This window comes from Triticum urartu, chromosome 3A (assembly GCF_056163025.1).
Source record: "Triticum urartu cultivar PI428250 chromosome 3A, HENAU_Tu73, whole genome shotgun sequence".
NCBI lineage: Eukaryota > Viridiplantae > Streptophyta > Magnoliopsida > Poales > Poaceae > Triticum > Triticum urartu.
The window spans coordinates 188,759,104-188,780,389 of record NC_141875.1 but is presented as its reverse complement, the minus strand read 5'-3'; the positions used below and the strand labels follow the sequence as shown (position 1 = coordinate 188,780,389).

The window sequence follows — 21,286 nt, the reverse complement described above, 5'->3', positions numbered from 1 at the left end:
TGCAATATGAGTCTATAACCTAATAAATGAAGCTATGCATGTTACCACACTTATGTTATTACTCCCTTCGTTCGGAATTATTTGTCGCAGAAATGAATGTATCTAGACGTATTTTAGTTCTAGATACATACATATTCGAGACAAGTAATTCCAAACGAAGGAAGTATCCACTATAAAGATAGTAACATAGCCTAAGAATATATATATGTTATTAGTATATGTTACTCTCTATTGTGACTAGTCTGATGAGGTAGGCCGGAGGTTGGAGCTGGACGTGGGACGCTAACAGTCTGGCTGGACGCCGAGCGAGGCGCGCGCCCACGTGTGGCCGTAAGTGAGGAAGCCGAGCTCTGATCCGCTGACGTGCCGACGCGTCCACAGGGTAACGCGTCCACGCAAGCAGGCTTCGCCGATGTTCCGCTCCTCCCTGGTCCTGGTAGCCTGTGGAACGGATCGGTAGCCGGCCGGGCCGGCTTTGCATGCCGCCGTGTCATTGTCAGCGGCGTTCTCTCGCCACGCAAATATCTCCGATGAAACGTGTCTCCTATCCAATGGTTAAGCCACGCACTTGGACTTCGCATCTTGTATTCTTTATTTAATATTCAAGTTTTTCCCGCAAATCACGTTACCTTTTTGTTACAAGGAAATCAGGGTCCTCGACCGGGACATTGACGGATCCCATAGCATCTACTGCATGATTATGTACCCGGCCATAGCTAAGCCAAACGTGTCATGAAACATGGTGACATTCTTCAATATCCACCACGTCCTAACAGTTCGATGGTTATCCTCCTTAAACACCTCAGGAGAATTCGATACAGTGTATACTTACTCGGCCCACCTAATAGTTGACGTTAAGTCCATCTCAATTTGTACAATAGCGAAGGCAGGAACATATCTTAGGTATGTCGAAATTCATGGAAGACAATACGGAGTACAATGTAATTAGTATACTAGATATATATGTACATGTGACATGAAAGATGTTTTCCGGAAAAAGAATACCAGAAATATGTCGTATATATGTGCACATACTTGATATATGGGCCAAAGGTGGGCACCAAAACTTGCCAAATAGTTGGCTCTGCCACTTCTTTTGTACCTGTATCATTATTCAATACGATGTATCCGTGTTTAAGTTTGGCATATCCTAATTGGGATTCGGTTAAATTTCAAGCTTCCAATTAAGAAAAATCAGCCTGCAATTTCTTTTTAAAGAAAAATCAGGTATAAAGAGCAACAAGATGAAAGTGCAAAAGTATATCAAAAAAAGATGGAAGTGCAAAGCCTTTTATTTTCTTTGTGTGCTATCGATTTATTTATTTTTGCAACTTTCAGTGGTGCCATACATACGACACTATACCCCGGTGTTATATCATTGAAATGATAACGCAGATAAGGCTAAAATAAATTCAGAAGAATGCAACAAGTTTAGGACTCGAATCCATGTGGACATATTTTACCATCATGGACCAAAACCAAATGAGCTATGATCAATTCTTTTCTTTCGACACCGCAGATCAAAACATTCATGTGTGTGTAGCAAAGTATTGGGCACCATCGGATCACTCATCATACTAAAGATTGGACGCCAAGCATCGTACATGTAGTTTCATTTTGTTTGCATGAAAACTCTATGGGATGGTATTACTGCTTCAATTCTGAGGGAGCTCGATCAACGACAATTGACCATGCCTTATAGGCTCTCCAGAACTACTGGAAGTAGTGTAACAATATATTTGAAGCTAGAAACTAAAAGCAAAGAAAACCACAAAAAGATAATGAAACGCATCAATGTGGTCAATAGGGACCAAAAAGTGCAATATTGAAAGAGCCAAAAGCCCTTCGTTTATAGTTCTTAAAAAAACACGACAAAATTGAGAAAGACTAAGTTGACGAATAGTAAGTATTCGGCGTAGTAAATATGGGCTTTTGGCTTTTAAAGCAAGGCGGAAAATCTGCAAAAACTGAAGTATAAACCATAACAAACAGAGCCTAAGTCTACAAACTGATATAGATGACTTTGAATGAAAGGAGATGAACAAAATTATGGTATACACTCCCTTTCTACGAACAATTCTAATACATTCTTAATAATGTATAGGATGTGGCTAACTCTTGTTTAGATTAAAATTAACTAAGTGTCATCTAGAAAAGTAAATCAAGGAAAAAAGTTTGCATGAATCTTTTTGTAAAATCAAATGGTGTAGGAATTAGATAAGAGTGCCAATTCTCATCTAGAATTAGCAAACCCGTCGTACTTTTTGAGAAAATCTTATAGAATACAGCTTGTCACAAAATGAATTCGTGTCTTGTTTCTTCTTAAAAACAATTAGTGCCATCATTACCTTGCAATGTTATTACTCTCGTGTGGTCAGGTTAAATCAAGGCAGTAACTAATTCCTCCGATTCAAAGTGAGTGTCGTGGTTTTAGTTCAAATTATACAGCACTATTCGTTTGCTTTTTGGTGTTCTTCTCTGGTTAGGCCGGAGACGTCCACCGTCGGTGTGGTCTATACTTTCACTCCAACATTTTGTTTCACCTTCAAATATCCATATTTCAGATGTTAGGAAAAGGAAATCCTTCATCTAGTCAAAATAGACAATGGAAAATTGTAAGTACAACTGTTCATCGGGAGATTCATCAAACATCCAAAAATCCAGCGGACCAACGCGTGCGTGCGTGCATCCACGGTAGATGGATGTGGAAACAGTGGGAGAAACGCCTACAAATTCAAACGAAAACAACACCGCCGCAAGCTGCCAAGAGATCGCCGAGCGCGAGCACGCAAGCGAAGAGATTTTTCCTTCCCTCCCATCCCATCTCTCTCTCTGTCTCCCTTCCCCACAAACAATCCTCTGCTCTCCTCCGACCTCCATGGCTCCACGTATATAGGACGCCTCCTCCGCCCATGCCTCCATCTCTCTCTCTCGCTCGTTGCCGCCTCTCCTGCGCCAACCACGCTATTCCTAACGACTAACTCGTGCGCCGCGATACGGACCCGCGTCAGAAGGCTCAGCCGCCGCGCGCCTCGGAGCCCGGGGGATCGGGGAGGAGAACACAGGGGTTTGGGCTCGGGAGCGCGGCACGCCATGGACCCGCTGAGGTTTCTGGGCGGCGTCCGACCCGCCGCGCCGCCGCAGCCCCCGGTGGCGCCGCCGCCAGCGCAGCGGCAGCAGCAGCAGCAGACGCGCGCCGCCATGCCGCGCCTGTGGCCGCGCGGTGAGAGGAGGGGCGCCGGCGCGAGCGGAGAGGCTCGCGGCGATGAGGCGGGGACGAGGCCCGAGGCGGAGGAGCGGAGGCAGGGCAATCAGCAGACGCGCACCGCCATGCCGCGCCTGTGGCCGCGCGGCGAGAGGCCGGGCGCCGGCGCGGTTCGCGGCGAGGAGGCGGGTACGAGGCCCGACGTGGAGGACCGGAGGCAGGGCAACTGGGTGCTGCAGATGCTGCGGGTGCAACCGAGGTGGGCGGATCAGGCGGACGCCGAGGCGGCCGGCGGTGGCCGGGGACGCGGAGGGCAGGAAGACGAGGCGCCGGACGTGTCCGGGGCCGAGAGGTGCGCGTCGTGCGGTGGCGGGGACGAGGAGAAGGAAGGCTGCGCCGTGGGGGCGGACGAGGGCGGCGGCGAGGTGTTCGACCGCGCGTCCTTCTCGAGGCTCCTTCGGAAGGTGTCGATCGAGGACGCCAAGGAGTACTCCAGAATGTCCTACCTCTGCAACATCGCCTACATGATCCCCAAAATTCAGGTACGATCATTGCTTGCAGCAGCAGTGCCAGTTACATACATGCACGTCCCCTGCTTAACAATCACGGCCGGTCAACCCTGATGAGTTTCCTGTACGTGAACATTATATATAGCTCATTTCGGTACAGCAGGCAGTGGTACTTTTAGGAATGCAAAGCTAGATTCAGTCTATTTTGGCCTTTACTGTACCTCTCTCTGGGTGATGGTGAAGTACTTGTTTTACTATTCTGCAAACTCTGTTCCATCTCTCCCTCCGATTCAGTATTAGTTACACCAGTTACCTCATTGTTCTTTCATCTAATTTGAATACATATTGGTAGAAAATTTCGGTGCCCCATTCAAGTTTTCCTAACACTGCATTTTTTGGTTCCTCCTCGACCAAATCAGCCAAAATGTCTCCGCCGGTACAGTTTACAGTTTGTGACAACATCAGTGCAAGAGAAGGACAGAGCTAATCCTGATAGGAAGCAGGAGCAGAGCACTGAGAAAGGTGAATCTCCAGATAAAAAACCTCGAGTTGTCAAGAATGCTGCGTTGGGGAGCAAGGAGGAAGAAGGAAACGGCCCGGCGATAAACCCTTTTGGTGCATACCAAGTCATGTCATCTGCTGCCTCATATTTACATTCCCGGGCCATGGGCATCAATCCCTTTGGTTCCAGGACTAATGGTAAGAATGATCCAGCAACCATCATGGCCATTGTGAGTGGTGAGAACAGTGAAGGTTTAACCTTGGACGAAGCCTCATTTGTGGCCACAACAAATTCAGTAACTTCCATGGTTGCTGCCAAGGAAGAAACAAGACAAGCTGTTGCAGATGATCTGAATTCTTCAAGGTCCTGTCCCTCTGAATGGTTTATTTGCGATGATGACCAAGGCAGCACAAGATACTTCGTAGTTCAGGTAGAACTCCTCCCTGATATCTCATGTCTACGTGCGTGCCTTTAGCATGTTAGCTGCTCCTGGCACTTATTTTGCTCGATCGTGACTTGCTTATTTTACTGGCAGGGCTCGGAGACGATAGCTTCTTGGCAGGCCAACCTACTATTTGAGCCAGTCAAATTTGAGGTATGCCGGTCTTCAATCATGTTAACCTTTTCTGTTGCTTCATTTAGTTATGCATCATGGACACATCAACACTGTAATCTCTGTGCATTTCGTATGCGCTCCAGGGACTCGATGTACTTGTTCACAGGGGAATATACGAAGCTGCCAAAGGGATGTATCACCAAATGCTGCCGTATGTCAGATCACACTTGAGAAATTATGGTAAATCCGCAGAATTGCGATTCACTGGCCATTCTCTTGGTGGGAGTCTGGCTTTGCTTGTGAATCTAATGCTACTGATGAGAGGAGAGGCACCTGCTGCATCATTGTTGCCTGTCATAACATTCGGTGCCCCATGCATCATGTGTGGCGGTGACCACTTACTCCGTAAACTTGGGCTGCCGAAGAGTCATGTGCAATCAATCACAATGCATCGGGATATTGTTCCTCGAGTATTCTCGTGCAATTATCCTGACCATGTCGCCAACATTCTGAAGCTCGCCAATGGAAATTTCCGCAGTCACCCATGCCTTACAAACCAGGTATGCTCGTGTCTGGTGACCTCTTTATTTTGTAACACAAATGCTACATTAGTTTTTTTAACCTATGCGATAGATATTTCCTTTACTAGATAACCGAGGTCCATGATCGCCATTTTGTTGTTGCAACGACTTATGAGGGTAGGTTTGATTTCTGACATGGAGAACAATAGATAAGCACATTCATCGGTTGGATTATCTGCCATATCTTCTTTGTTGATTTTCTCACTGTAACTATATTATATAGGACTAAAACATGCATCTTGTAAAATTAGTAGTGATTGGTTGATGCCATTTTTTTCTGAATAAGCATTGGAAATACACATGGGATCAATGCATGTCCAGCAATCACACTCTTAAGTCTTAATCAATAATAATGGCTGTAATCCCTTCTCTGTAATTCACTGCAGAAACTCTTGTATGCCCCAATGGGGGAAGTCCTCATCTTGCAGCCGGACAAGAGGCTCTCCCCGCACCACCACCTCCTCCCACAGGACAGTGGCATCTACTACCTGGGCGATTCAGCAGGCATCTCCCTGAAGCTGCTCCAATCGGCCGTGTCGGCCTTCTTCAACTCCCCGCACCCGTTGGAGATCCTCAAGGACGGCGGCGCCTACGGCCCCAAGGGCACGGTGTACCGCGACCACGACGTGAACTCGTACCTGCGGTCGGTCCGCGGCGTGGTGCGCAAGGAGGTGCGTCGCCTCCGGGAGGCGGAGCGGGAGCGGTGGCAGCTCCTCCTGTGGTGGCCGCTGGCCGTGCACGGCGTGCTGGCCACCGGCATTGGCGGGTGGGGAAGGTACGGCGAGCTGGCGGACGCGGTGGCGCGGGGAGGGAAGGAGGCGGCGAGGCAGGCCCAGCAGCACGCCCGGATTCTGGCGCTGTTCCTGCTGCCGGTGAAGCTGCTCGTGCTCGGGGCTCTCCTGGCCGTTAGACTGAGGTGATAGATGATGATGATGACGACGATGATGATGATACGTAGTTCCTTTCGTTTCGTTCGTTTGCACAGGATAGCATTACATACATGATTCTTTTGTCCGAGCCGGGACGCCAAGCGGACACCTGTCGTGATCGGAATGCTCGGATGCTGCCTTTCTCTAAGATCGATCCATCAGCAACGTGTGTGTATAACAGATTAACATGAAGGCTCAGATTGTAGAAAAGCACCATCAGCAAGCTGTCTCAAAGTAGCATCGTCTCTTATCGTTGTTGCCTCATGTGGTTCTTGTCTATGTTACTACTCAACAACTTATTAGCAAAAAAAATAGGTTGAGCTGTAGGAGATAACCTCAGACCGATGCTAAAATGGAGTACCAAGTTGTATTAACTGCTCACATGAGTAGGTGAGTCGGCAGTTGCCTTGCCGGCACCTACTCATGCAGAGTCGTTGCGTACTCTACATAGTGTGTAGTAGTAGTATTACCCCGCAAAAGAAGAAAAAGTGTTGAGTAGTAGTATTGACTTACATACTCTCTCCGTTTCTTTATCAACAATTAGAGCATGAAATCAATGTTAGTAGATGCATCATGGAATGAATTTCCATACCATATAGCCTTAGTATAAAGCTATATTGTAGATGTTGATATATATAGGGCCGCGCTATTCCTCATCCTGAGTGAGGAATACTTATTCTTCATCCCCTCTCTAATTTGTCATCAATGCAACGTATTTTTACGTTTCGTAAATTTTGTCTTATTTCATACATAAAAAGAGAACATAAAAAAAATATACTCGCCGTAAAATATGTTACATAAAATTATAAATGTAAGAACATAGTGTAAAATGTACATAAAATATGATTTTTCCGGTCTTATAACCTATTTTTTTATTTTTTATTAAATTTTACATATTGAATCAATATGCATGTAACTATTTATATTGTAAAAGTAATTTATTTAGGAAACGATGGTAAGATTATCTCGGGTGAAGAATAATTTATTCTGCACCCTGGGTGATGAATAGTAATACTATATAATTTATTTTACATTTCGGTCAAACCAGATTTAAAAGAAACGGAGAGAGTATGATGTAGGCATTGGCCGTAGAGCGATTGCGTGCCTCCAATGGCCCGTATTTTGTTTGTGTTGAACTTGACTGTACTTGGGTTGGATGGTTGTACGGAAAACTGTAGAGCCCGCGTGCAGTTGGAAGGAAGGAAGGAGACCCATCTCCAGCCAAGCGCATCGCATGCACCCTCACCGAGCGGTGATCTCGGAACGAGGAACATCTTCCCTGCCCTTCATCTCCCCATTTGGTCACAACTCGGCACATGATAATCCAACGGGAAAGCGACGAGTGTACCGGCTTAGAAAGTTCCAGACGAACGAAAACTGCTCCTCCTGCTCGCAAATGGAAAACGATCGGGGCCAAGAAACACGGACCTTCTTCTTTTCGAACCATCACGGCGTTTGTTCCTTTCTTTCTCACGCCTGGGCTTGGGAACCTTCGGCGTGGCGCGGCGCGGCGCGGGCCGGGTGCCGACAAGCGCCGGGGTCGGCGTCGCGCGGCCGCTCGTGCCGATCCGGCCACCTGGGCGGGGCGGGGCGTGCCGATCCAACCCCACCCCGTCGCGGGTTCCCGTACGTCTGTTTCGCTCGCGTCGCGTGGCTCGCGGCGTTGCCGGCCCTATCCGCTGCTGCATGAGTTGCGGTCCGACGGGGAAGAATGTGTGGTGGGGAACGCCGGGGGAGACCGACACGGCCAAGCAAGCCAGCCAAAGCTCAAGTCCGAGCCGGCGGGCAAGGGTTAAACTTGCACGGAATACATACATGCTCGTCTTTTTCCTTGCCACTTCTGATTAATTAACCGCGGGAGTGGCCGACTGATTACTACTACCTCCATCCTTGTTTATTGGTCCCATTGTAATCTGCCCTAGATTCTGATCACAAATTTAACTATTAAAACGTTCATGCATGTCATAAAAAATATATCATTGAAAACTATGTTTAAATACGAATCCGACAATATATTTTTTGTTAACATGCACTAACATTTTATCAGTTAAATCTTTAGTTAAAATTTATCACAAATTACAAAAGAGACTAATAAATCAGGACGGAGGTAGTAGTGCTGGTAGATTTGATGAGTAGGGTTTAGAACCGATCGGTTCTGTTCCACAAGTGCGTGGCTTCAACGGAACTGACAAAAAGCATGCAAAAATGTTTTGCATTGGTAAAATGGAAAAGGTTTTGCTTGGTAGCTACATTAGGCTTGTTTGTCTGGTCGAGACCGGGAGCGCGAGACAACGACTGCATGTGGCAAGAGAAAGGTGAAGAGATAATCTTCAGACTCGTCTCAGATCTCCAAAGGCACTTGTCCCTTTGGTGATGCTCATTTTTTGGGAGATTTGGCGGGAACATAACACTGGAATCTTTGAAAACATGGTTGTTCCTTTCATGGTTATTATTAGCAAGATTAAATAGAAGATGTCTCTTTGGGTTTTGGCGGGCGCAGAGCATTTAAGCATTGTAATGCCACGTGGGTAGATTTTTTATATTGCCACTTTGCACTCTTGTCTAAAATTTTCTTTCTTAAACAATGAAATTGCAAATCCTTTGCCTTGTTTCAAAAAAAAAAGAGGTGAAGAGATGGTCGCGGCTTCGATCAGGCTGCATGCAATTCGAGCGGGCGGCAATCACAACTGAACGCGTAAGCGTGGGGACTCGGGCGGCGACTCTGATGATATTCTAATCGGGCAAATTGCGCAGCAAAATGAATACTACATGGTATAATTGAAGGAAATATGCCCTAGAGGCAATAATAATGTTATTATTTTATTTCCTTATATCATGATAAATGTTTATTATTCATGCTAGAATTGTATTATCTGGAAACATAATACTTGTGTGAATACATAGACAAACCAAACGTCACTAGTATGCCTCTACTTGACTAGCTCGTTAATCGAAGATGGTTATGTTTCCTAACCATAGACATGTGTTGTCATTTGATTAAGGGGATCACATCATTAGAAGAATGATGTGATTGACATGACCCATTCTATTAGCTTAGCACCCGATCGTTTAGTATGTTGCTATTGCTTTCTTCATGACTTATACATGTTCCTATAACTATGAGATTATGCAACTCCCGTTTACCGGAGGAACACTTTGTGTGCTACCAAACGTCACAATGTAACTGGGTGATTATAAAGGAGCTTTATAGGTGTCTCCAAAGGTGAATGTTGGTTTGGCGTATTTCGAGATTATGATTTGTCACTCCGATTGTCGGAGAGGTATCTCTGGGCCCTCTCGGTAATGCACATCACATAAGCCTTGCAAGCATTACAACTAATGAGTTAGTTGCGAGGTGATGTCTTACGAAACGAGTAAAGAGACTTGCCGGTAACGAGATTGAACTAGGTATTGAGATACCGACGATCGAATCTCGGGCAAGTAACATATCGAAGACAAAGGGAACAACGTATGTTGTTATGTGGTCTGACCGATAAAGATCTTCGTAGAATATGTAGGAGCCAATATGAGCATCCAGGTTCCGCTATTGGTTATTGACCGGAGACGTGTCTCGGTCATGTCTACATTGTTCTCGAACCTGTAGGGTCCGCACGCTTAAGGTTTCGATGACAGTTATATTATGTGTTTATGAGTTTTGATGTACCGAACTTAGTTCGGAGTCCCGGATGTGATCACGGACATAACGAGGAGTCTCGAAATGGTCGAGACATAAAGATTGATATATTGGACGGCTATATTCGGACACCGGAAGTGTTCCGGGTGATTTCGGAGAAAACTGGAGAGCCGGAGGGTTACCGGAAACCCCCCAGGAGAAGTAATGGGCCATATGGGCCTAAGTGGAGAGAGAGAGGGGCAGCCAAAGGTGGGCCGCGCGCCTCCTCCCCCCTGGTCCGAATTGGACTAGGAGAGGGGGAGCGGCGCCCCCCTTTCCTTCTCCCTCCCCACTTTTTCCCCCTCCTAGTAGGAGTCCTACTCCTACTAGGAGGAGGACTCCTCCTTGGCGCGCCATAGGGGCCGGCCGGCCTCCTCCCCTTGATCCTTTATATACGGGGGCAGGGGGCACCCCTAGACACACAAGTTGATCCACGTGATCATATTCTTAGCCGTGTGCGGTGCCCCCTTCCACCATAATCCTCGATAATATTGTAGCGGTGCTTAGGCGAAGCCCTGCGACGGTAGTACATCAAGATCGTCACCACGCCGTCGTGCTGACGGAACTCTTCCCCGACACTTTGCTTGATAGGAGTCCGGGGATCGTCATCGAGCTGAACGTGTGCTAAAACTCGGAGGTGCCGTAGTTTCGGTGCTTGATCGGTCGGGCCGTGAAGACGTACGACTACATCAACCGCGTTGTGCTAACGCTTCCGCTGTCGGTCTACAAGGGTGTGTAGATCACACTCTCCCCTCTCGTTGCTATGCATCACCATGATCTTGCGTGTGCGTAGGAATTTTTTTGAAATTACTACGTTCCCCAATAGTGGCATCCGAGCCTAGGTTTTATGTGTTGATGTTATATGCACGAGTAGAACACAAGTGAGTTGTGGGCGATATAAGTCATACTGTTTACCAGCATGTCGTACTTTGGTTCGGCGGTATTGTTGGACGAAGCGGCCCGGACCGACATTACGCGTACGCTTACGCGAGACCGGTTCTCCCGACGTGCTTTGCACAAAGGTGGCTAGCGGGTGACAGTTTCTCCAACTTTAGTTGAACCGAGTGTGGCTACGCCCGGTCCTTGCGAAGGTTAAAACAACACCAACTTGACAAACTATCATTGTGGTTTTGATGCGTAGGTAAGATTGGTTCTTGCTTAAGCCCGTAGCAGCCACGTAAAACTTGCAACAACAAAGTAGAGGACGTCTAACTTGTTTTTGCAGGGCATGTTGTGATGTGATATGGTCAAGACATGATGCTAAATTTTATTGTGTGAGATGATCATGTTTTGTAACCAAATTATCGGCAACTGGCAGGAGCCATATGGTTGTCGCTTTATTGTATGCAATGCAATTGCGCTGTAATGCTTTACTTTATCACTAAGCGGTAGCGATAGTCGTGGAAGCATAAGATTGGCGAGACGACAACGATGCTACGATGGTGATCAAGGTGTCATGCCGGTGACGATGGTGATCACGACGGTGCTTCGAAGATGGAGATCACAAGCACAAGATGATGATGGCCATATCATATCACTTATATTGATTGCATGTGATGTTTATCTTTTATGCATCTTATCTTGCTTTGATTGACTGTAGCATTTTAAGATGATCTCTCACTAATTATCAAGAAGTGTTCTCCCTGAGTATGCACCGTTGCGAAAATTCTTCGTGCCGAGACACCACGTGATGATCGGGTGTGATAGGCTCTACGTTCAAATACAACGGGTGCAAAACAGTTGCACACGCAGAATACTCAGGTTATACTTGACGAGCCAAGCATATACAGATATGGCCTCGGAACACAGAGACCGAAAGGTCGAGCGTGAATCATATAGTAGATATGATCAACATAGCGATGTTCACCAATGAAACTACTCCATCTCACGTGATGATCGTACATGGTTTAGTTGATTTGGATCACGTAATCACTTAGAGGATTAGAGGGATGTCTATCTAAGTGGGAGTTCCTTAGTAATATGATTAATTGAACCTAAATTTATCATGAACTTGTACCTGATAGTATCTTGCTTGTTTATGTTTGATTGTAGATAGATGGCCCGTACTGTTGTTCCGTTGAATTTTAATGCGTTCCTTGAGAAAGCAAAGTTGAAAGATGATGGTAGCAATTACACGGACTAGGTCCGTAACTTGAGGATTATCCTCATTGCTGCACAGAAGAATTACGTCCTGGAAGCACCGCTGGGTGCCAGGCCTGCTGCTGGAACAACACCAGATGTTATGAACGTCTGGCAGAGCAAAGCTGATGACTACTCGATAGTTCAGTGTGCCATGCTTTACGGCTTAGAATCGGGACTTCAACGACGTTTTGAACGTCATGGAGCATATGAGATGTTCCAGGAGTTGAAGTTAATATTTCAAGCAAATGCCCGGATTGAGAGATATGAAGTCTCCAATAAGTTCTATAGCTGCAAGATTAAGGAGAACAGTTCTGTCAGTGAGCATATACTCAAAATGTCTGGGTATAATAATCACTTGATTCAATTGGGAGTTAATCTTCCAGATGATTGTGTCATTGACAGAATTCTCCAATCACTGCCACCAAGCTACAAGAGCTTCGTGATGAACTATAATATGCAAGGGATGAATAAGACTATTCCCGAGCTCTTCACAATGCTGAAAGCTGCGGAGGTAGAAATCAAGAAGGAGCATCAAGTGTTGATGGTCAACAAGACCACTAGTTTCAAGAAAAAGGGCAAAGGGAAGAAGAATGGGAACTTCAAAAAGAACAGCAAGCAAGTTGCTACTCAAGAGAAGAAACCCAAACCTGGACCTAAGCCTAAAACTGAGTGCTTCTACTGCAAGCAGACTGGTCACTGGAAGCGGAACTGCCCCAAGTATTTGGCGGATAAGAAGGATGGCAAGGTGAACAAAGGTATATGTGATATACATGTTATTGATGTGTACTTTACTAATGCTTGCAGTAGCACCTGGGTATTTGATACTGGTTCTGTTGCTAATATTTGCAACTCGAAACAGGGACTACGGATTAAGCGAAGATTGGCTAAGGACGAGGTGACGATGCGCGTGGGAAATGGTTTCAAAGTCGATGTGATCGCAGTCGGCACGCTACCTCTACATCTACCTTCGGGATTAGTATTAGACCTAAATAATTGTTATTTGGTGCCAACGTTAAGCATGAACATTATATCTGGATCTTGTTTGATGCAAGACGGTTATTCATTTAAATCATAGAATAATGGTTGTTCTATTTATATGAGTAATATCTTTTATGGTCATGCACCCTTCAAGAGTGGTCTATTCTTATTAAATCTCGATAGTAGTGACACACATATTCATAATGTTGAAGCCAAAAGATGCAGAGTTGATAATGATTGTGCAACTTATTTGTGGCACTGCCGTTTGGGTCATATCGGTGTAAAGCGCATGAAGAAACTCCATACTGATGGGCTTTTGGAACCACTTGATTATGAATCACTTGGTACTTGCGAACCGTGCCTTATGGGTAAGATGACAAAAACACCGTTCTCCGGTACTATGGAGAGAGCAACAGATTTGTTGGAAATCATACATACAGATGTATGTGGTCCGATGAATGTTGAGGCTCGTGGCGGATATCGTTATTTTCTCACCTTCACAGATGACTTAAGCAGATATGGGTATATCTACTTAATGAAACATAAGTCTGAAACGTTTGAAAAGTTCAAAGAATTTCAGAGTGAAGTTGAAAATCATCGTAACAAGAAAATAAAATTTCTACAATCTGATCATGGAGGAGAATATTTGAGTTACGAGTTTGGTGTACATTTGAAACAATGTGGAATAGTTCGCAACTCACGCCACCCGGAACACCACAGCGTAATGGTGTGTCCGAACGTCGTAATCGTACTTTACTAGATATGGTGCGATCTATGATGTCTCTTACTGATTTACCGCTATCGTTTTGGGGATATGCTCTAGAGACGGCCGCATTCACGTTAAATAGGGCACCATCAAAATCCGTTGAGACGACTCCTTATGAACTGTGGTTTGGCAAGAAACCAAAGTTGTCGTTTCTGAAAGTTTGGGGCTGCGATGCTTATGTGAAAAAGCTTCAACCTGATAAGCTCGAACCCAAATCGGAGAAATGTGTCTTCATAGGATATCCAAAGGAAACTATTGGATACACCTTCTATCACAGATCCGAAGGCAAGACTTTTGTTGCTAAATTCGGAAACTTTCTAGAGAAGGAGTTTCTCTCGAAAGAAGTGAGTGGGAGGAAAGTAGAACTTGACGAGGTAACTGTACCTGCTTCCTTATTGGAAAGTAGTACATCACAGAAATCAGTTTCTGTGACACCTACACCAATTAGTGAGGAAGCTAATGATAATGATCATGAAACTTCAGAACAAGATACTACTGAACCTCCTAGATCAACCAAAGTAAGATCCGCACCAGAGTGGTACGGTAATCCTGTTCTGGAAGTCATGCTACTAGATCATGATGAACCTACGAACTATGAAGAAGCGATGGTGAGCCCAGATTCCGCAAAATGGCTTGAAGCCATGAAATCTGAGATGGGATCCATGTATGAGAACAAAGTATGGACTTTGGTTGACTTGCCCAATGATCGGCAAGCGATTGAGAATAAATGGATCTTCAAGTAGAAGACTGACGCTGACAGTAATATTACTGTCTACAAAGCTCGACTTGTCGCAAAAGGTTTTCGGCAAGTTCAAGGGATTGACTACGATGAGACCTTCTCACCGGTAGCGATGCTTAACTCTGTCCGAATCATGTTAGCAATTGCCGCATTTTATGATTATAAAATTTGGCAAATGGATGTGAAAACTGCATTCCTGAATGGATTTCTGCAAGAAGAGTTGTATATGATGCAGCCGGAAGGTTTTGTTGATCCAAAGGGAGCTAACAAAGTGTGCAAGCTCCAGCGATCCATTTATGGACTGGTGCAAGCCTCTCGTAGTTGGAATAAACGCTTTGATAGTGTGATCAAATCATTTGGTTTTATACAGACTTTTGGAGAAGCCTGTATTTACAAGAAAGTGAGTGGGAGCTCTGTAGCATTTCTGATATTATATGTAGATGACATATTACTAATCGAAAATGATATAGAATTTCTGGATAGCATAAAAGGATACTTGAATAAAAGTTTTTCAATGAAAGACCTCGGTGAAGCTGCCTACATATTGGGCATCAAGATCTATAGAGACAGATCGAGACGCTTAATTGGACTTTCACAAAGCACATACCTTGACAAAGTTTTGAAAAAGTTCAAAATGGATCAAGCAAAGAAAGGATTCTTGCCTGTGTTACAAGGTGTGAAATTGAGTAAGACTCAAAGTCCGACCAATCACTACAAGAAATATGTCAACTTATGACCACCACTATTGGTCACTGAATGGTCACAAATTTTCATTTATGACCTTTTTGTGACCAAAAACATAAGGTCAAAAGCTGGGCGTCGTAAACTGACTATAGCGACCTTTAACAAAAGGTCGTTGATCCTATGACCTTCTGTTTTGGTCGCTAGCTCTCTCCCCAGGCCATGTCGGATCCGACGTGGCAATCTGACGTGGCAAAATTGCGACCAATTCAAAAGGTCGTTGATAAGATTCAGCCCGGTCCAATTCGGTGTCTATATGGGCCGAGCCCAACAATTCAGCCCATTTAATGTTATTTTTCTTTTTAATTCTGGTCAGATACATGGGCCTGGCCCAACAATTCAACATTTTTATTTTCTGGGCCATTACTATTAATTTTCTATTTTCAGCCATATTATTTTTGTGCTGGTCCCACTGGTCAGATTGGTCCCACTTGTCATGCTGATATCACAATTGCACCCACACGTCAGAAATTTGAAAATTTGTCAAACAATTCTCATAAATATTCCCCCTGGTCAGGTTTCCATTTCATAGTATTGAAGTTATATACACAATCAATATTTCAAACAGACTAGAGCGAATGAAATTCATCCAAAACAACACTAAATATTACAATACATTATATGCTACTCTGACTAATATTACACTCTGCCTGATATTACAATACATAATATGCTACTCTTGCTGATAGGCTTCACGACTTCGCACTTCATACTTCACCTATGAAAAAAAGAAGAATAAGAACCTGTAGGCAGCATCGAACATAGCTTATAAGCAAGAATTGACAATAAGCTCAATTTAACAAAAAAATATTTTGATATATTTATACAGTTCACAAGGTCAGCTGACTATTAACGGCTTTCCCATAGATTACAAACAATTATGTGTACAAGGCAATTCAACATTTAAGTTGGAAGGTGTTCATTAGCAAAATAGAAATGGCAATACACAACTAAATTGGCTATTAATACAGCAAGCATGACATGACAACAGCTGCTTGATAGATTTTATTAAACATGTATGAAGCAGCAGCACACATAGACAACAACAATATACATGAAGGATTATAGATTGCATAACTGGTCAACTAATCTTCCATCTATATTTTTATCAGCAGCACACTAGATAGGCCACACATTTATTCCTACAGTACAGTGAGGTAAAAACAGATTATGGTGCCTGCCAAGTGAGGTAAAAATAGATTATCAACAGCATACTAGATAGGCCACACATCTATATTTCTATCAGCAGCACACTAGATAGGCCACACATTTATTACATTGACATGGTGGTGGCTGGCTAGCAATCATGGCTGCTAGCTCATGCTGCCAGTGTGCGTGCACATCTCCCTGCTGGAACCAACCCAACCCAAACAAAGCAACAGTAGCAAACCACACATGTACAAGTAAACTTCAGTACGAAACAGTTTCTCGCCGAAAGGAACTACCAAAGTATTTCCAAGAATTTCGAAGAAACTGCCTCAAGTCGATTCAGCCAAGGATATTATTTCCCACAAGCAAAAAACTATGGTTCAACTCCCACATGGGCATGGGGTTTTTTGGGTTTCAAGAAACAAATCACAGAACTGGATGGGCATATGGAAGGTACATTGTGAATCTACGGCGTCAACCTGCTGGAGTTACTTGTCCTCAGTGATGAGCAGCTGCTTCCTCCTTTGTCTTGGTCATCTGGACAGCCAAAAAAACATGCAACTGTAAGAAGATGGATTGATGGTAAAAAGAGTGAAGAATTGTGATTCAGTGAACAGAAAAGCATATGTACATTATAATACTGCAGACAACAAAATAATAAGCCTAATATGAAGATAAGTGTTTTTCTTATTGATGGCTGTAAGATGGACTAATGGTAAAAAGAGAGAAGAATTGTGATTCAGTAAACAGAAAACAAGACGTTATTATTCAGCAGTGATACTCGATATTTGACAAGTATGGTTTCATGTATACAAGTTAGGTAGAGCAATGTACAAGATAAATCATTTTATATAAAGCGTGTCGAATCAATATCTAAAATGTTATCGAGCAAAGCATAGAAACAGAGTCCCAAAAATCTAATTAGCTGCTGTGGCGACAGCCACGCGGCAAGCCGGCAGTGGCAGGCTGGGGCGAGGGTTGGGGAGGAGGCAAGTGTTCTTAGGTTATTAACAGGGAAACTGGGTGATTAACATCCCAAAAAAGAAAAAAACAACTTAAAATATTGAGTGCGGCAGCAACATCTACTTGTTACTGGAGTCCCAGTTCAAGATGGCCAGAGGCCACTTGGCACCATGGAACCTGCACAATTTCCATCATATATATGAATGAGTTAGGAAGTAAAGTAGAGTTGAACTACCCAGCCTCATACATGTATATAAAGTGTGCTGCACTGCTGCTACAGAAAGTTTCATAGGCTTTCAAGTGAAGGGATACACATTGTTCAACTGCCGTGTTTATTTTTTGTTGTTGGGGAAAGCAATAGCTTAATCAGTTCACTTCTCTAATATTATGAATAGCCTATCACTCAAATAGTCCTTGAGTGCTAATATAGTATTGTATTGGTAAAAGAAACATGTCACCACGAAGAGCTTTAACAGTTAGCACCATTTTTTATTAGAGAAGTTTAGAGAGAAATTTGAGAAATCTATATTAGAGAAAACTTAAATGCATACAGAAGTTCTCTCAAGTCTCATTGCAAATATCAAGAGCATACAGAAGCTTTGGTTTGAGTGGGAATGGTATGAAAGGGGCATATAAGGACAATATACTCAAGAGTTGCATATCTACATAGAAATGATGCTGATCACATAAGTAAATAACAGTGAATGACAAACGATATGCACTTAAGAAAAGTGAGCAGCAAATTCAAGCAATAAACTAAACTGATATAAGCAATTCTCTGATGCTGTATCGTAATACTTATATGTCACAACTGAGCGCTAATTCTGATCTATAAAACACCACTAATCAGAACTCCATGTACCAAAAGACTACATGATATGCTTATCTAACACAGCAACAGTAGCAGCACAGCACCAATCAACAAGCTGATTCCACTAACAAGCAGTCTAGCAACACATCCGAGTCGAGTAACAGCGCCAAAGTAGGGGAGGAACGAGGAAGCGGCAGCGCATACCTTCATCTTGGACTTCTTGGCCTGCAGCTTCTTGGCATGCTCCTCCCTGGCCTTCTTCTCCCCTGTAAACACACACACACACACGCACACGATCAATTCAAACCCAAACAAATCAAATCATGCTCTTCATCTGAACCGCTACTGATCCATGGAGAAAGAAACCGACATGGAGGGGAGAAAGAGCACGAGCAGGCGGTCGAACACGGTGATCGGGAGCGCCGCATCCTCGGGCACCTCCTTGGACAGGTACAGCGGGTACCTCTCGGCCGCCTTGCTCCCCTCCTTGGGCAGCATCACGCCATCCTCCTGCGCGCCGGCCTCCTCCACCGCCGCCGCCAAGCACCTCCCGATGGCCCGGATCATCCCACTCCTCCCGTCGATCCCGACCCCCTGCCACCGCACGCCACACGCTGGGCTCATCGCCGCCGAGATCTTGGTTCGAGGGAGGGGCGTGGCAGCGCGTGAAGGAAATATGCCCTAGAGGCAATAAAAAAGTTATTATTTATTTCCTTATAATCATGATAAATGTTTATTATTCATGCTAGAATTGTATTAACCGGAAACATAATACATGTGTGAATACATAGACAAACAAAGTGTCACTAGTATGCCTCTACTTGACTAGCTCGTTAATCAAAGATGGTTATGTTTCCTAACCATGAACAATGAGTTGTTATTTGATTAACGAGGTTACATCATTAGTTGAATGATCTGATTGACATGACCCATTCCATTAGCTTAGCACCCGATCGTTTAGTATGTTGCTATTGCTTTCTTCATGACTTATACATGTTCCTATAACTATGAGATTATGCAACTCCCGTTTGCTGGAGGAACACTTTGGGTGCTACCAAACGTCACAACGTAACTGGGTGATTATAAAGGAGCATTACAGGTGTCTCCAAAGGTAGATTTTGGGTTGGCGTATTTCGAGATTAGGATTTGTCACTCCGATTGTCGGAGAGGTATCTTTGGGCCCTCTCGGTAATGCACATCACATAAGCCTTGCAAGCATTGCAACTAATGAGTTAGTTGCGAGATGATGTATTACAGAACGAGTAAAGAGACTTGCTGGTAACGAGATTGAACTAGGTATTGGATACCGACGATCGAATCTCGGGCAAGTAACATACCGATGACAAAGGGAACAACATATGTTGTTATGCGGTCTGACCGATAAAGATCTTCGTAGAATATGTAGGAGCCAATATGGGCATCGAGGTCCCACTATTGGTTATTGACCGGAGACGTGTCTCGGTCATGTCTACATTGTTCTCGAACCCGTAGGGTCCGCACGCTTAAGGTTACGATGATAGTTATATTATGAGTTTATGCATTTTTTATGTACCGAAGGTTGTTCGGAGTCCCGGATGTGATCACGGACATGACGAGGAGTCTCGAAATGGTCGAGACGTAAAGATTGATATATTGGAAGCCTATGTTTGGATATCGGAAGTGTTCCGGGTGAAATCGGGATTTTACCGGAGTACTAGGAGGTTACCGGAACCCCCCGGGAACCATATAGGCCTAGATGGGCTTTAGTGGAAAGGAGAAAGGGGCAGCCCAAGGTGGCCGCGCGCCTCCCCCCTCCCCCTAGTCCTATTAGGACTAGGAGAGGTGGCCGGCCCCCCTTCTCTCTCTTTCCCCCTCGGGGAATCCTAGTCCAACTAGGATTGGGGGGGGGGGAGTCCTACTCCCGGAAGGAGAAGGACTCCTCCTGCGCCCTCCTCCTGGCCGGCGCCCCCCTCCCCCTTGGCTCCTTTATATACTGAGGCAGAGGCACCCCAGAAACACACAAGTTGATCCACGTGATCTATTCCTTAGCCGTGTGCGGTGCCCCTAGCCACCATATTCCTCGATAATACTGTAGCGGAGTTTAGGCGAAGCCCTGCTGCTATAGTGCATCAAGATCGTCACCACGCCGTCGTGCTGACGGAATTCTTCCCCGACACTTTGCTGGATCGGAGTCCGGGGATCGTCATTGAGCTGAACGTGTGCTCGAACTCGGAGGTGTCGTAGTTTCGGTGCTTGATCGGTTGGATCGCGAAGACGTACGACTACTTCCTCTACGTTGTGTCAACGCTTCTGCAGTCGATCTGCGTGGGTACGTAGACAGCACTCTCCCCTCTCGTTGCTATGCATCACCATGATCTTGCGTGTGCGTAGGAAATTTTTTGAAATTACTATGAAACCCAACAGTGGCATCCGAGCCTAGGTTATTTATGTTGATGTTATATGCACGAGTAGAACACAAGTGAGTTGTGGGCGATATAAGTCATACTGCCTACCAGCATGTCATACTTTGGTTCGGCGGCATTGTTGGACGAGACGACCCGGACCAACCTTACGCGTACGCTTACGCGAGAACGGTTCCCCCGACGTGCTTTGCACACAGGTGGCTTGCGGGCGACTGTCTCTCCAACTTTAGTTGAACCAAGTATGGCTACGCCCGGTCCTTGCGAAGGTTAAAACGGAGTCTATTTGACAAACTATCGTTGTGGTTTTGATGCGTAGGTGAGATTGGTTCTTGCTTAAGCCCGTAGCAGCCACGTAAAACTTGCAACAACAAAGTAGAGGACGTCTAACTTGTTTTTGCAGGGCATGTTGTGATGTGATATGGTCAAGACATGATGTTGAATTTTATTGTATGAGATGATCATGTTTTGTAACCGAGTTATCGGCAACCGGCAGGAGCCTTATGGTTGTCGTTTTATTGTATGCAATGAAATCGCGATGTAATGCTTTACTTTATTACTAAGCGGTAGTGATATTCGTGGAAGCATAAACTTGGCGAGACGACAACGATGCTACGATGGAGATCAAGGTGTCACGCCGGTG

At 44.8% G+C, this 21,286-nt stretch overlaps 1 protein-coding gene across 1 annotated transcript; it reads left to right on the top strand.

The window, feature by feature from the left end:
* Positions 1-2,818: 2,818 nt before the first annotated feature.
* Positions 2,819-6,519, top strand: LOC125543614 (phospholipase A1 PLIP2, chloroplastic). The gene is made up of 5 exons (XM_048707025.2): positions 2,819-3,747; positions 4,134-4,646; positions 4,752-4,811; positions 4,916-5,332; positions 5,740-6,519. Exons 1-5 carry the CDS (start codon positions 3,094-3,096, stop codon positions 6,271-6,273), a joined length of 2,178 nt encoding a protein of 725 aa, XP_048562982.1. The 5' UTR covers positions 2,819-3,093; the 3' UTR covers positions 6,274-6,519.
* Positions 6,520-21,286: the final 14,767 nt, after the last annotated feature.